This window comes from Rhinopithecus roxellana, chromosome 15 (genome assembly GCF_007565055.1).
Source record: "Rhinopithecus roxellana isolate Shanxi Qingling chromosome 15, ASM756505v1, whole genome shotgun sequence".
In the NCBI taxonomy this organism is placed as follows: Eukaryota; Metazoa; Chordata; class Mammalia; order Primates; family Cercopithecidae; genus Rhinopithecus; species Rhinopithecus roxellana.
The window spans coordinates 53,607,175-53,620,542 of record NC_044563.1 but is presented as its reverse complement, the minus strand read 5'-3'; the positions used below and the strand labels follow the sequence as shown (position 1 = coordinate 53,620,542).

The window sequence follows — 13,368 nt, the reverse complement described above, 5'->3', positions numbered from 1 at the left end:
AACCCATATTAAGTGAAGTTACATGTTAATTTACAGATCTTTGCCGGTAGAGTTACAAAAAATTCTGTCAGGTAGAAGAGATAATCCCAAAGGTTAGGGTGTATTGGTCCTGTAGGACATTAACCAGTTTGTAACTGACCTAGCAGATCTTACTCCAATTATTAAAATGTCTATAAATACAGAGGTCCTCAGACGCTCTTTGAAAGTTTTCTATTTTACTTGTTTCCTCTGTAATATGATGAATTGAATGAAATCTTTGATACATATTCATTTTGTATTTGAATGAGTCATGTTTTTAATTTTTTAAAATTACAATTCCGTAGGCATAAGAACTTTCCAGGACATGCTTGACACAGCCTTTCCTACATCCAGATCTGCAAATCCTATAATCTCACAATGTTATTATGACACTTTTTCTGCATGGTATTCTGTTAATAATGACAATCATTTGGTTATTGGAACTATCAAATAACATATTGTTGTTTCAAAGATAAATCAGAAAAGAATATGTTACTTTCAAGACCATCTTTATTCCACCACTGACTTTCCATTCTTCTAGCAAAGTACAAAAGTAAACACGCAAACTATTTTATTACATTTTCCTTGAGTTTTCTCAATTGTGCATTTTTAAAACAATGGAAAACACAAAAAGATTCTTTTCCTTTCAAGTGAGCTATCTCTGGAAAAGATTTTAAGTCCTAATCCCTATAATGAGAAAATATTTAAAGAAAAAGATACACAGAGAAAACTAAGTACTTGTTGAGTCTGCATTAACAAATTACCCACAAAGGCCAGGCTCAGTGGCTTATGCTTGTAATGCCAGTGCTTTGGGAGGCTGAGGCAGAAGAATCACTTGAGCCAGGAGTTTGAGACCAGCCTAGGACCCATGGTGAGACCCCATCTCTACAAAAAATTTAAAATATTAGCCAGGTGTGCTGGCACATGCCTGGAGTTCCAGTTACTTGGGAGGCCTAAGGCAGGAAGATCACTTGCGCCTAGAGTTTGAGATCGGCCTTGGTACACAGCAAGACCCCATCTCTACAAAAAATTAGCCAGGTTCGGTGGTACATGTCTGCAGTCCCAGCTACTTAGGAGGTTGAGGCAGGAAAATCATTTGAGCCCAGGAGTTTGAGGCTAGAGTGAACTATGATTGTGCAATTATACTCCAGCCTGGGCAATAAGCGAGATCCCATCTCTAAAAAAAAAAACATAAATGGGAATTACCCACAGAATTACAGAATACAAGATTTAGATAGGGTTTTAAAGATCTTCTTGCTCAATCCCGTTTTAAAGAAAAGTTAGGCCCCAAGGAATACAGTGACTTTCCAGAGGTCTGACAGTTACTAAAATTCATTTGATCTGACTTAAAAGATGTAATTTGTTGTACACCTCTCAAAATGTAGGTATGAGTTAATTTTATTTAAACCAATTACTGAAAAAAAAAATTCTTCTGTCTGTTTCAAATACTACTCTTTAAAATCAAATGGAATTTGATTCCATTTGGTTTATTCAGGAATAAACTATAAATCTCTGGTTCAGGAATAAACTATAAATTGCCTTTACTTCCATAAATGTGATTAATTAAAATAAATTCTGATTACATGTTTGGGATTCAAGCAAGAAAGATTAGTAAAAAGAAAAAAATCACAACTTTGTGTTTTCAGTGTTACATTTTTCACTAAAAACAAACGTCTATATCACAAGTAAGAAGCTTGAATATTTTGGAAAATTCAAGTGAACTAATGATAAAGACTAATTTCAACTTTAAGGACTGAGCATGGGAAAGGAAGGACTTTCAACCAAACCATAAAAAAGCAAACCATATTAAAGCAAAAGAGAAAGGAAAACTTCATACCCTGACATCACTTCTAGATGAAGTTGTCCTGAGACAGTTAAGAAAGCAGGAACATTGAAGAAATTCTTCTCAGGTAACTTTAGTTTACCTGAAGGCTGCAAATCAAAAACACAAGCCACAAAAAACTATTAAATGTTTTGCTTTGCTTTTCACATTCATATACATGCCACAACTAAAAGTCACAATGCCATTAAGTCTACGTGAAGACAGGTTGTTCTCGTGAAAATAAAGGTAGTTACACATCTAAGACAAAACGCCAGCTTGGAAAGTGCTAATAAAGGCAAGGAAGTTTGCTCCATATTTTCAAAACATACAATAACCAAAGGACAAACTACCTTTGTCACAAAATACACCTTCTCCTAAAAAGTGATTTTGATTAAGGGGCAAGCTAAGGCAAGAAATTATGAATTAATTTTTAATGTGAAGAATCACACAATCTTAAAAGGCTGACTCAGGACTGAGACTTAATTATCTCAAGGGAATAGCCTCTGGAACATGCAAGGTCGTATTTATTATTAAAATATTAATAGTAATGCTTTTAACACAGATTTTTATAAACACATTATAAACTTTCAAAAACATTTCATTTAACTGTCACCATAACTAGGTAGCAGGAAAAGCATGACTCTATCTTTAAAAGATACACTGAGCAATGAGATCTTTATGAACTTACAATATAGAAAGGGTGATTATTCCATTTGAAATGTGTAGGAAACAAGCCATTCAACATTTGTTAAGAGTTAAGCTAAAACAAACTACCTGGAGGCCAAACACAATTTAAACAGTAGCTTCTGAATCAAGTTATGAGTATCATATCCTCTTCTGGGGAAGAAAGTTACACTTGTTTTTGTTGATTTAAACACAGGGTCTCATTATGTTGCCCAGGCTGGTCTCGATTTTCTGGGATCAAGAGATCCTTCCACCTCAGCCTCCCAAAGTGCTGGGATTAACAGGCATGAGTCCCCTGAGCCCAGCGTCTTGTATTTTAAACTGTGCATTTATTTGAAAATGTTTTAGTGTAAAGGTGTAATCACTGCAAAAGCAATAAAGTCAATTTAAAATATGTAATGGAGAATGTAAGACTCTTTTAACAGTACCAAATATTAAATTATGGTAACACAAGAAATAAAATTATCTTATTTAATTTCATTGGTTATTCTAAAAATATTGCATATCATGTATCAGTATCTGTGCATAAATAAAAAATGTACTGTAAAAATCAGTTGAATCTTTCATTTATTTTTCTAATAACTGCCTATTTTTTTCCAACTTAACTTTGATACTAGTCAGAGATCGATGAATTCATTTTTTAAAAAAAAAGTCCATCTTTAAATCTCATTATCAATGAAAGGGTATTGTTTCCAAAGATATTTAGTATTCAAGACTAAATACTTGACCTGATATATGTTAGGATTTTAAAATAAAAGATCTGTTCTCCTATATTTCTTCATTATTTACTAAAGAATTGCTTTCCCAACTAAGGTCCAACAAATTTATAAGACTACCATACTTTCTACTTTACTTCACCACTTTAGTCTATAATTTGTATTAATTTAATTTCACTTCAGATAGTTTCTCTGATTTCTTGTATTATTAAAAAAAAAAAAGGTCTGGTCTTTACAACGAGATTGTATTTATTTATTTATTTATGTATCCTTGAGATAGAGTCTCATGCTGTCGTCCAGGCTAGAGTGCAGTGGCGTGATCCTGACTCACTGCAACCTCTACCTCCAGGGTTCAAGTGATTCTCCCGCCTCAGCCTCCCCAGTAGCTGGGATTACAGGCGCTAGCCAACATGCCCAGCTAATTTTTGTACTTTTAGTAGAGATGGGGTTTCACCATGTGGGCCAGGCTGGTCTCCTGACCTCAAGTGACCCACTGGCCTCAGCCTCCCAAAGTGCTGAGGTTACAGGCATGAGCCACAGTGCCTGGCCTATGACTAGGTTTTAAACTTTCATTTATCAGCACTTGTACAGAATGGATTCTGATTTTTCTTACATTCCTTTAATCCAACTTATTTAAAACACACTACTACTTCATTATGCTTTCCAATGTCATGTTAGTGTTTGCATAACAAATTCATACTACCTTACTATAAATTACTTTTATTTCTTTTATATTACAATTAAAGCATTATACTGATTTTTAAAACTTCTCTGTGTATTGTTATATCACCTATATATTTTATCCCAGAATATTAAAGAGGGTACACAAAATATTGGTTGTAAAAAGTAATTATAAAAAGTGGTATCAGCAAATACGGCAGGATAGGTAGCTCCAAAGGACTGTCCTGTCACAGAAAAATAAAAGAAAAAATGAGCAAAACTGTCAGAATCAATTGTGGGAACTCTCAAAGAGAGGTAAAGGTTTATAGCAATCAAGCAAATGCTGAGCCAAGAAAAAGGCAAATTAAAAACGGTAGACTCCACCCAACAGCAGCAGGAATATATGTTTTTTCTCAAGCGCACATGAGCCATTTTCCAGAGTAGACCACATAGTAGGCCATAAAACAGTCTCAATAAATCTTAAAAGACTAAAATCACACAAGGTATCCTCCTTGATGACAATGGAAGGAAACTAGAAATGTACAATAAGGGGTTGTGGTTACTAGGGAAAAAAGTTTGGTGGTTCCTTAAAAAGTTAAAATTGAATTACTTAACGACACAGTAATTCCATTCCTAGGTATATACCAAAAATAATTAAAATGAGGTATATAAACAAATACTTGTACACAACTGTTCAAAATAGCACTATTCACAATAGCCAAAAGGTAAAACAACCTAAATATCCATCAATGGAAAAAAGATTAAACAAAATATGATATATATATATAGAATGGAATATCATTCAGCCATAAGAAATGTATATACCTATATATATATATATATATATATTTTTTTTTTTTTTTTTTGAGACGGAGTCTCGCTCTGTTGCCCAGGCTGGAGTGCAGTGGCCGGATCTCAGCTCACTGCAAGCTCCGCCTCCTGGGTTTAGGCCAATCTCCTGCCTCAGCCTCTCGAGTAGCTGGGACTACAGGCGCCTGCCACCTCGCCCGGCTAGTTTTTTGTATTTTTTAGTAGAGACAGGGTTTCACCGTGTTAGCCAGGATGGTCTCGATCTCCTGACCTTGTGATCCGCCCGTCTCGGCCTCCCAAAGTGCTGGGATTATAGGCTTGAGCCACCGCGCCCGGCTTCACCTCGATTCTTGAAAGTAATTATTGAATCTTAGTAGGTTCAAAAACTACCAACCTAGGATTGTAAATTTAAGATTTAGGATTGTAATCTTAAATTTGTAACCTTAAGTACTTATGGCAGTGATAAAGAAACAATACAATATATGAAATAAACACGCAACTTTGTGAATTTATCAGTGGGGAAGGATTTCTTTAACAAGAGCTCCAAATTGCCAACGATAAAACGAAAAACTGATGAATTTATATATGTTAACATTAAGAACTTCTATTTATAAAGGAAGATATAGGCAAAGTTAACAGATAAATGACAGATTATGAATAAAATATCTGCAACATCTAAAATTGCCAAGTGATTAATGGACAGAATATATAAGGACCTCCTGCCAAGAAAACAAAAAAGAGAAAATAATCTGCTTCCCTAATGAGAAAGAAGACATATTGAAATGAAGACTCAAATGGCTAATGTGAAAATAAATGAAAGCTGTTGAAACTTCAAATTACTCTGAGCCTTGAATAAAATGTGACTGACTGTAAGACCTATGTAATATGGGCAAGCCACTGCAACTTTTGTTTCTTCCTATTATAGATTAACCCTCTTCCTTACTTTTTTTGCCCTGTAAAATGTTGTGAAAGATTAAATGGTGCCCTTTACCTCTTAGTTACTAATTCTTTGTTATAGATTAACGTCCTTCCTTTTTCATGTACCCAGCTCAGATGGCAAAAGGCCCCATGACTACCAAATTGATAGAGATGCAATTTTAAATATATCTTTCCTGAAAAAGAATAAGCTGTAACCAACCAAACTGCTGTAACTCATAAATCAGCATTGTATTAAAAATGTGGTAATACTCCTAAACTTCTTTGTTTTTACTTATATAAGTGAAGCTTTAGCTTCTTCTCCACTTCGGAGCACTGACCCAATTACTTTGGAGTCTTGTTTTTTCTGGGTGGCCATTCTCAAATTTTGCACTTGAATAAACTCTTTTAAAATTGGATTCTGAGCCTCTTGATTATTTCAGGGTGACACTTTGGCGAACCAGATGGGACCCAAATTAGGCCTCCATTGACCCCTGCTGTTTTGCCAACAGCTGGAGCCCTGGCACCAGCATGAATCTTTTGCATCCAACTGACCTCACTGAAGACTGCAGAAGTCCTTGGTCAGACCACTCACAGGGTTCAATCTCCCTGGCTTGACTGAGATTCAGACTTTATGCAACCTGATTCAACAACTGATGAGACTGGAATTGAAGCCCTACTTTAAGGTAGGAGTTTCGTTTGTTATTCTCTTATTCTATTATTTGTGTATATTTGTGATTTTTTCACTTTTCTCTGAGATTAAGGTTTTGCTTGTCTTACTGACTAGAGTTTGTGACCTTTTCTCTCATTTGAAATTTTATCATGGAGAAAGCAGTTGCTCTTTGAAAAGAGGAAGTGAATGTCTACAGCTTAGGCAAATTTTCTTAAACTGGCCAGATATAAAGCTTAATTCAATTTGGCACGTTTAAAATTTCCTTTTGAGTGACCAAAGTTTATAAAAGACTTTATGAGCACAAGATAAGTCCCAAAGACAAGGGGAACTGTACCTCCTGGCTGAAAGGCACCTTAGGTAACTAAGGTCTCCCAGGAGTGTCAGAGCATATCACTCGTGACATGTAACAGTCCCATAGGATTTGGACAAATACATACTGACATGTATCCACCACTACAGTATCATACAGAATAGTTTCACTGCCCTAAAAATATGTGCTCCACCTAGTCATCCCTCCCTTTCCCCCAACCCCTGGCAACCACTGATCTTTTTACCTTCTTCACAGTTTTATCTTTCCCAGAATGTCACATAGTTTAAATCGTACAATATGTAGCCTTTTCAGATTGGTCTCTTTGACTTAGTAATATGCATTTAAAATTTCTCCAGGTCTTTTCATAGCTTGATAGCTCATTTCTTTTCAGTGCTGAATAATATTTTGTTGTCTGGATGTAACAGATACAGTTTATTTCTCCATTTACCTACTAAAAGGCATCTTGGTTGCTTCCAAGTTTTGGCAATTATGAATAAAGCTGCTTTATAAACATCCATGTGCACGTTTTTGTGTGGATGTAAGTTTTACACTCCTTTGGATAAATACCAAGGAGCAGAACTGCTGGTTCTTACGGTTAGAGTATATCTAGTTTTGCAAGAAACTGCCAAACTGTACTGCAAAGTGGCTGTTAAATCTCACTAGCAATAAATAACAGTTCCTGCTGCTCCATATCCTGGTCAGCATTTGGTGTTGTCAGTGTTGTGGATTTTGGCCACTCTTAACAGGTGTGTAGTGGTACTGACTGGCTTTTATAGTGTGCTTTGTGCATCATTTTCTATGGATCACATGGTTCATACACTCCTACCTTCAGCCATTACACTGAGTAGCAGTTACTTTTTTTTTAGGAATCTATGAGCCAGAATTTCTTGGAATGTTGGTACACCTAAAAAAGTAAGAAACATGAGGAAAGTTCTGTAAGTCCTTTAGGCTGTTGACAGACCGACTGATAATGAGTGAATAAATTAGAACTCTGTCAGTGTAACCTCCTCCAGGTATATTCACAAATTCTCAAACCTCTTAAGATCAAAGATTCATACTAAATACCTTTTGTTTCACAGTGCTAACCCATCAACTTAAGAAATATTGGGGCTCCTCAGGGACACTGTCTTATTATTGGATCCTGCATTTAGCCTATTACCTGGGAATAGCAGTTACTCTGTAAATATTTGTTCAATTGAAAAATGAATTGAAATAAGACCTGGAAATATGAGAGATACCTAAATCTGAGCTAGGACACAAATCTCTCAATGAAAAGAGCATGGAAAAAAAAAATCCCTATTCATGTTAATCCCAAGAAATACAGCAATAAAAGAAATGTCTGAATAACCAAATGTTAAAACATAGTATAAAGCCTCTAAATTAATATAGTGTATTAGTGGCACACAAGTAAACCTGTGGGATGTAACTGAAAGTCTAAACACAGACTTTCGCATATAAAAGTATTACATCAAATCAGTGAGGCAAAGCTGAACTTTTTTTTTTGAGACGGAGTCTCGCTCTGTCGCCGGGGCTGGAGTGCAGTGGCCGGATCTCAGCTCACTGCAAGCTCCGCCTCCTGGGTTTACGCCATTTTCCTGCCTCAGCCTCCGGAGTAGCTGGGACTACAGGCGCCCGCCACCTCGCCCGGCTAGATTTTTGTATTTTTTTAGTAGAGACGGGGTTTCACCGTGTTAGCCAGGATGGTCTCGATCTCCTGACCTCGTGATCCGCCCGTCTCGGCCTCCCAAAGTGCTGGGATTACAGGCTTGAGCCACCGCGCCCGGCCGAGCTGAACTTTCTAATAAGTAGAACCAGGTCAACTGAGTAGCCATATAACTGTATCAACCAGAGATAAATGCAGAATTTTTTTGTACATTGTGGCAGAGAGTGTGACGTGAATACATGGGTGTTTTCCCCCGCCAAGGAATCTCTGCATAGTAGTGCTGTGGTAATTTCTATTGTTTCCAACACCTAAGTGGTCACTTCCGATTCTTGAAATACTGGTACATAAATTCATCTACTTTGATCCCGTCTTCAATATAATTCTTTCAAATCCTTGAGAAATGGTACAATGTAAAAGAATATAAAAAGCATTTCTTAAAGTACTGCATATTGAGATAAAAATCTCAAAACCAGAATTCTTATTCATTATAAAAAATATTTCTGAACATAAACCAGCAAAAATACTTTATCTCATTGTCTCACATGTATTTATTTTTGTCATTATGGTGTTTTAATAATGCAACAAAGATTTTAATTTTTCCTTTAATTATCTTGTTTTCTTTTAAGATACTGGAGAAATATAATATTCAAAGATCCAGAAAGTTCTGTGTGTGTGTGACGGAGTTTCACTCTTATTGCCAAGGCTGGAGTGCAATGGCACGATCTCAGCTCACCGCAACCTACGCCCCACCGGGTTCAAGTGATTCTCCTGCCTCAGCCTCCCAAGTAGCTGGGATTACAGGAATGCACCACCACGCCTGGCTAATTTTGTAATTTTAGTAGAGATGGGGTTTCTCCATGTTGGTCAAGCTGGTCTCAAACTATCAACCTCAGGTGATCTGCCTGCCTCTGCCTCCCAAAGTGCTGGGATTACAGGCGTGAGCCACAGAGCCTGGCAGGTTCATTTTTAAGTTGGTCATTTTGCATCTTAGAACTCATTTTCCCTTAAAGAAATACATACAACAACTATATTCACAGAGCAGCCACAGTACTCTATATACTGAATAATACAGATAAAATACAGTCATATACTACATACTGACATTTTGTTCAACAACGGACTGTAGATATGATGCATCCCATAAGATTATAATGGAGCTGAAAAATTCCTATTTCCTAGTGATGTCACAGAGCACGCCATTACTCACATATCTGTGGTGATGCTGGTGTAAACAAACCTACTGCACTTCCAGTCATATGATAATAAACAACTGTTACTGATTTACATATTTATTATACTATACTTTTTATCATTAGAGTGTACTCCTTCTACTTATTAAAAAAAGAAGTTAACTGTAAAACAGGCTCAGGCAAGTCTTTCAGGAGGTATTCTAGAAGAAGGCATTGTCATCATAGGAGATGACAGCTCCATGTGTGTTGCTGCCCCTGAAGACCTTCCAGTAGGACAAGATACAGAGGTAGAAGACAGTGATATTAATGATGCTGCCCCCGTACAGGCCCAGGCTAATGTATTTTTGTGTCTTAGTTTTTAACAAAAATGTACAAACAGTAAAAAAGAAATCTCTAATAGAAAAAAGCTTATAGAATAATGAAAACAAATATTTTTGTACTCATATAACGCGTTGTGTTACTACGAAAGAGTCAAAATATTTTTAAAAATTAAGTTTATAAAGTAAAAAAGAGTATGCTAAGATAATCTAGTATTAATAATTTGTTATTGAGGACATTTTAAAAAATAAATTTAGTGTAGCGTAAGTACACAGGTTTGCAAAGTTTATATTGTCCTAGGCCTTCCCATTCACTCATCACTCACTTACTGACTCATCCAGAGCAGCTTCGTGTCTTGCAATGTCCATTCATCGTAAGTGCCCTATACAGGTGTACCATTAAAAGAAAAAAATATTTTATACTGTATTTTTATCATACCATTTCTATGTTACAAATGTTTAGATATACAAATACTTGCCATTTTATTACAGTTGCCGACAGTATTCAGTATAGCTACATGCTGAATAGGTTTGTACCTTAGGAACAACAGACTATACCATACAGCCTAGGTGTATAGGCTATACTATCTAGGTTTGTGTAAGTACACTTTATGATGGTTGCACAATGATGAAATCACCTAAGGATGAATTTCTCAGAAGGTATCTCCATTGTTAAGCAACACATGGCCATATACGGAGAAAGATGCAGAGAGAGTGTGTGTGTGTGTTAAGTCATGATACAAAAAAATGTGCATGTGGATACAAATGAATGAATGAGTGCCTGGATTCATTTCTATCAATCTCAGCAAATGTGACCAAGAGGGAGATACTCTTCAGACAGAGTACAGGTAGTACCAGAAGCTGAGGAGGTGGCTTATATTCATGTAGGGTACAACTTGATCTTTAGCTTCTTTATTGCTAAGATGAGACTCAGAAACAGGATTTAACAGTTTGAAAATGTGTCTAGAAGTTTCAGAATTAGACGATAAAACCAGTAATTTGAGGGGCCAGGTATGGTGGCTCACAACTCCAATCCCAGCACTTCGGGAGGCCAAGATGGGAGAATTGCTCAAGTCCAGTAGTTTGAGACCAGCCCTGGGCAACATAGTGAGAGCTCCATGTCTAACAATACAATCTAAAAATTAGCTGGCCAGGCATGGTGGCTCAAGCCTGTAATCCCAGCACTTTGGGAGGCCGAGGCGGGCGGATCACAAGGTCAGAAGATCGAGACCATCCTGGCTAACACGGTGAAACCCTGTCTCTACTAAAAATACAAAAACTAGCCGGGCGAGGTGGCGGGCGCCTGTAGTCCCAGCTACTTGGGAGGCTGAGGCAGGAGAATGGCGTAAACCCGGGAGGCGGAGCTTGCAGTGAGCTGAGATCCGGCCACTGCACTCCAGTTCCGGCGACAGGGCAAGACTCCGCCTCAAAAAAAAAAAAAAAAAAAAAAAAAAATTAGCTGTGCGTGGTGGCATATGCCTGCAGTCCCAGCTACAGAGGAGGCAGAGGAAGAAGGATTGCTTGAGCACAGAAGTTCAAGACAGCAGCAAGCTGTGACCGCACCACTGCATTGCAGCCTTGGCAACAGAGCAAGATCTTGTCCCTAATATGTACGTACATACATACATACATGCAAACATACATACATGTTTGTCTGACTTAATTATCACATTATTCAAAACATTCCTTAAGTAGGCATAGCACTCTCACCTTGTCCACAGTTTTACTTTTCATGGCTACAGTCGCCTATAGTCAACTACAGTCTGGAAATATTAAATGGAAAATTCCAGAAATAAAGAATTCTTGTTTTAAACTGCACTGGGTTGAGTAGCATGATGAAATCTCAGGCTGTCCCACCCCATTCTGCCCTGGACATGAATCATTCCTTTGTCTAGGGTATCCACGCTCTATATGCGACCAATCTTATAGTCACTTAGCAGCAGTCTTGGCTACCCGGTCCCTTGATGTTACATTGCCTATGTCATTCACCTCACAGCAGTTTAGGACCATGGCACAATATATTCACCTCAAAAATCATTTATCCATGAGGCCTTCTTACTGCTAATAGCCCCCACTCCATGCCTAGACTAGTAAAAATGACCCTTCTCTGCGTTTCCATAATAATCTGTATATACACCTCATTCATTCATCTAAGCACAGTGCTAGACAAGAGAGACCAATAAATAAGAGAAGATAAGCTCTCAAAGAACTTACATTCTAATGGAGAAAAAAGAAAATGAACATGCAAACTAATAAAATAATCAAGATAATTACAAGCTGGGATAAGCGAGTTGGGTACTAGGGGATGGGGAGGCCTCTTAAGCAGTAACAAGGAAGTGGAGACCTGAAAGATAAGAATGTATTTGCTATACTATAAACTGGGAAACATACTCCAGTCACAAGGAACAGACAATAGAGAGATCAGTATGTGGGAAGGGGGTGTCATACCTTAGGGGAGTAGAAGGCAGGTGACTGTAGCTTGAGGGACTCAAGAGTAAGACTGTTAAAAGACGAGGTTAAGAGAGGTAGGCAGAAATCAGATTATGGGTCCCTTATAGGTCATGATAAGGAGTCTGAATTTTATTCTACGATCACAGAGCAGCCACTGAAATGTAAGCATGGGGTTGTGGCATGATGAGTTTAAAAATTCTTCTAGTGTCTCAGTGGAGAACAGATAACAAAAGGATAAAAGTAGAAGTAGGGGCAACATTCAGAAGACAAGAAGAGTAGCTTGAATTAAACTGGTAACATTGGAAACAGAGAAATGGAGAGGTTGAGGATTTATGTTAAAGATGAGCCAACAAAGGACTGATAAATTAGATGTGAGATTGGGGGAGACAGGCAGGGGAGGCATGAATTAAGTCTGACATCTAGATTTTTTTACCTAAACAAATGAGTAGATGGTAACTTTCACTGAGATAAAAAAGAAGAGGAAGAGGCTTTGGAGGGAAAAAAAAGAGTTTTATTTAATACATACTATGAATGCATATTAGACATCAAAGGGGAAATATCACATAGGCAGATGCTTCTACAAATCTGGAGCTCAGAAACAGAACCTGGAGATAAACAGTTTGGGACTGCAGATAAACGGTTTGGCAGTCAGTATGTAGATGGTATGGTACATAAAACCTTGGAACTGAATAAAATCACCAGGGGAGATATTACAGATTAGTGCTTCTCATTGATGATTAGAGTGTTCCCTAGAAAATACTTCAGGAATTTGTAGAAGCATTTAGTGGGTAGGAGTCAAACATGTCCTGCAATATATACAAACTCCTGCATAACTAAGCCTTTTCCTGCAATCTCCCAAGTTCCCAATGCTCTGTTAAGGCATTCATATTGTGTATCAACAAAACCACGTGGATTTGAGCTATCTGATAAAACAAAGTCATTAATTTTATCTATCTTCTATATTGGGTCTTGATATAAGATATTGTTTGGATAACACTTTTGAACAAAAATGTTTGAAAATCAATATAAAGGATGATTAGTCCCTCCCATCCTAACAGTCCATGATAGACTAACCTTTCCCTGATCATATAAAACTTACATTAGCGCAATAAAACTTAATCTAGCCTTTCTCTACTATG

The 13,368-nt window shown here is 37.2% G+C and overlaps 1 protein-coding gene across 9 annotated transcripts in view; it reads right to left on the bottom strand.

Moving 5' to 3' along the window:
* NARS2 (asparaginyl-tRNA synthetase 2, mitochondrial) overlaps nt 1–13,368 on the bottom strand; it is a 138,456-nt gene that overhangs the window by 85,701 nt on the left and 39,387 nt on the right. For all 9 annotated transcript variants that reach the window (XR_004053689.1, XR_004053690.1, XR_004053691.1 and 6 more), the window contains exon 6: nt 1,856–1,950. Coding sequence is in view for 6 of the 9 variants with exons in the window: in XM_030918482.1 (XP_030774342.1) it covers nt 1,856–1,950 (95 nt within the window). In the remaining 3 variants the exon portion in view is untranslated. The remainder of the gene's footprint in view (nt 1–1,855; nt 1,951–13,368) is intronic.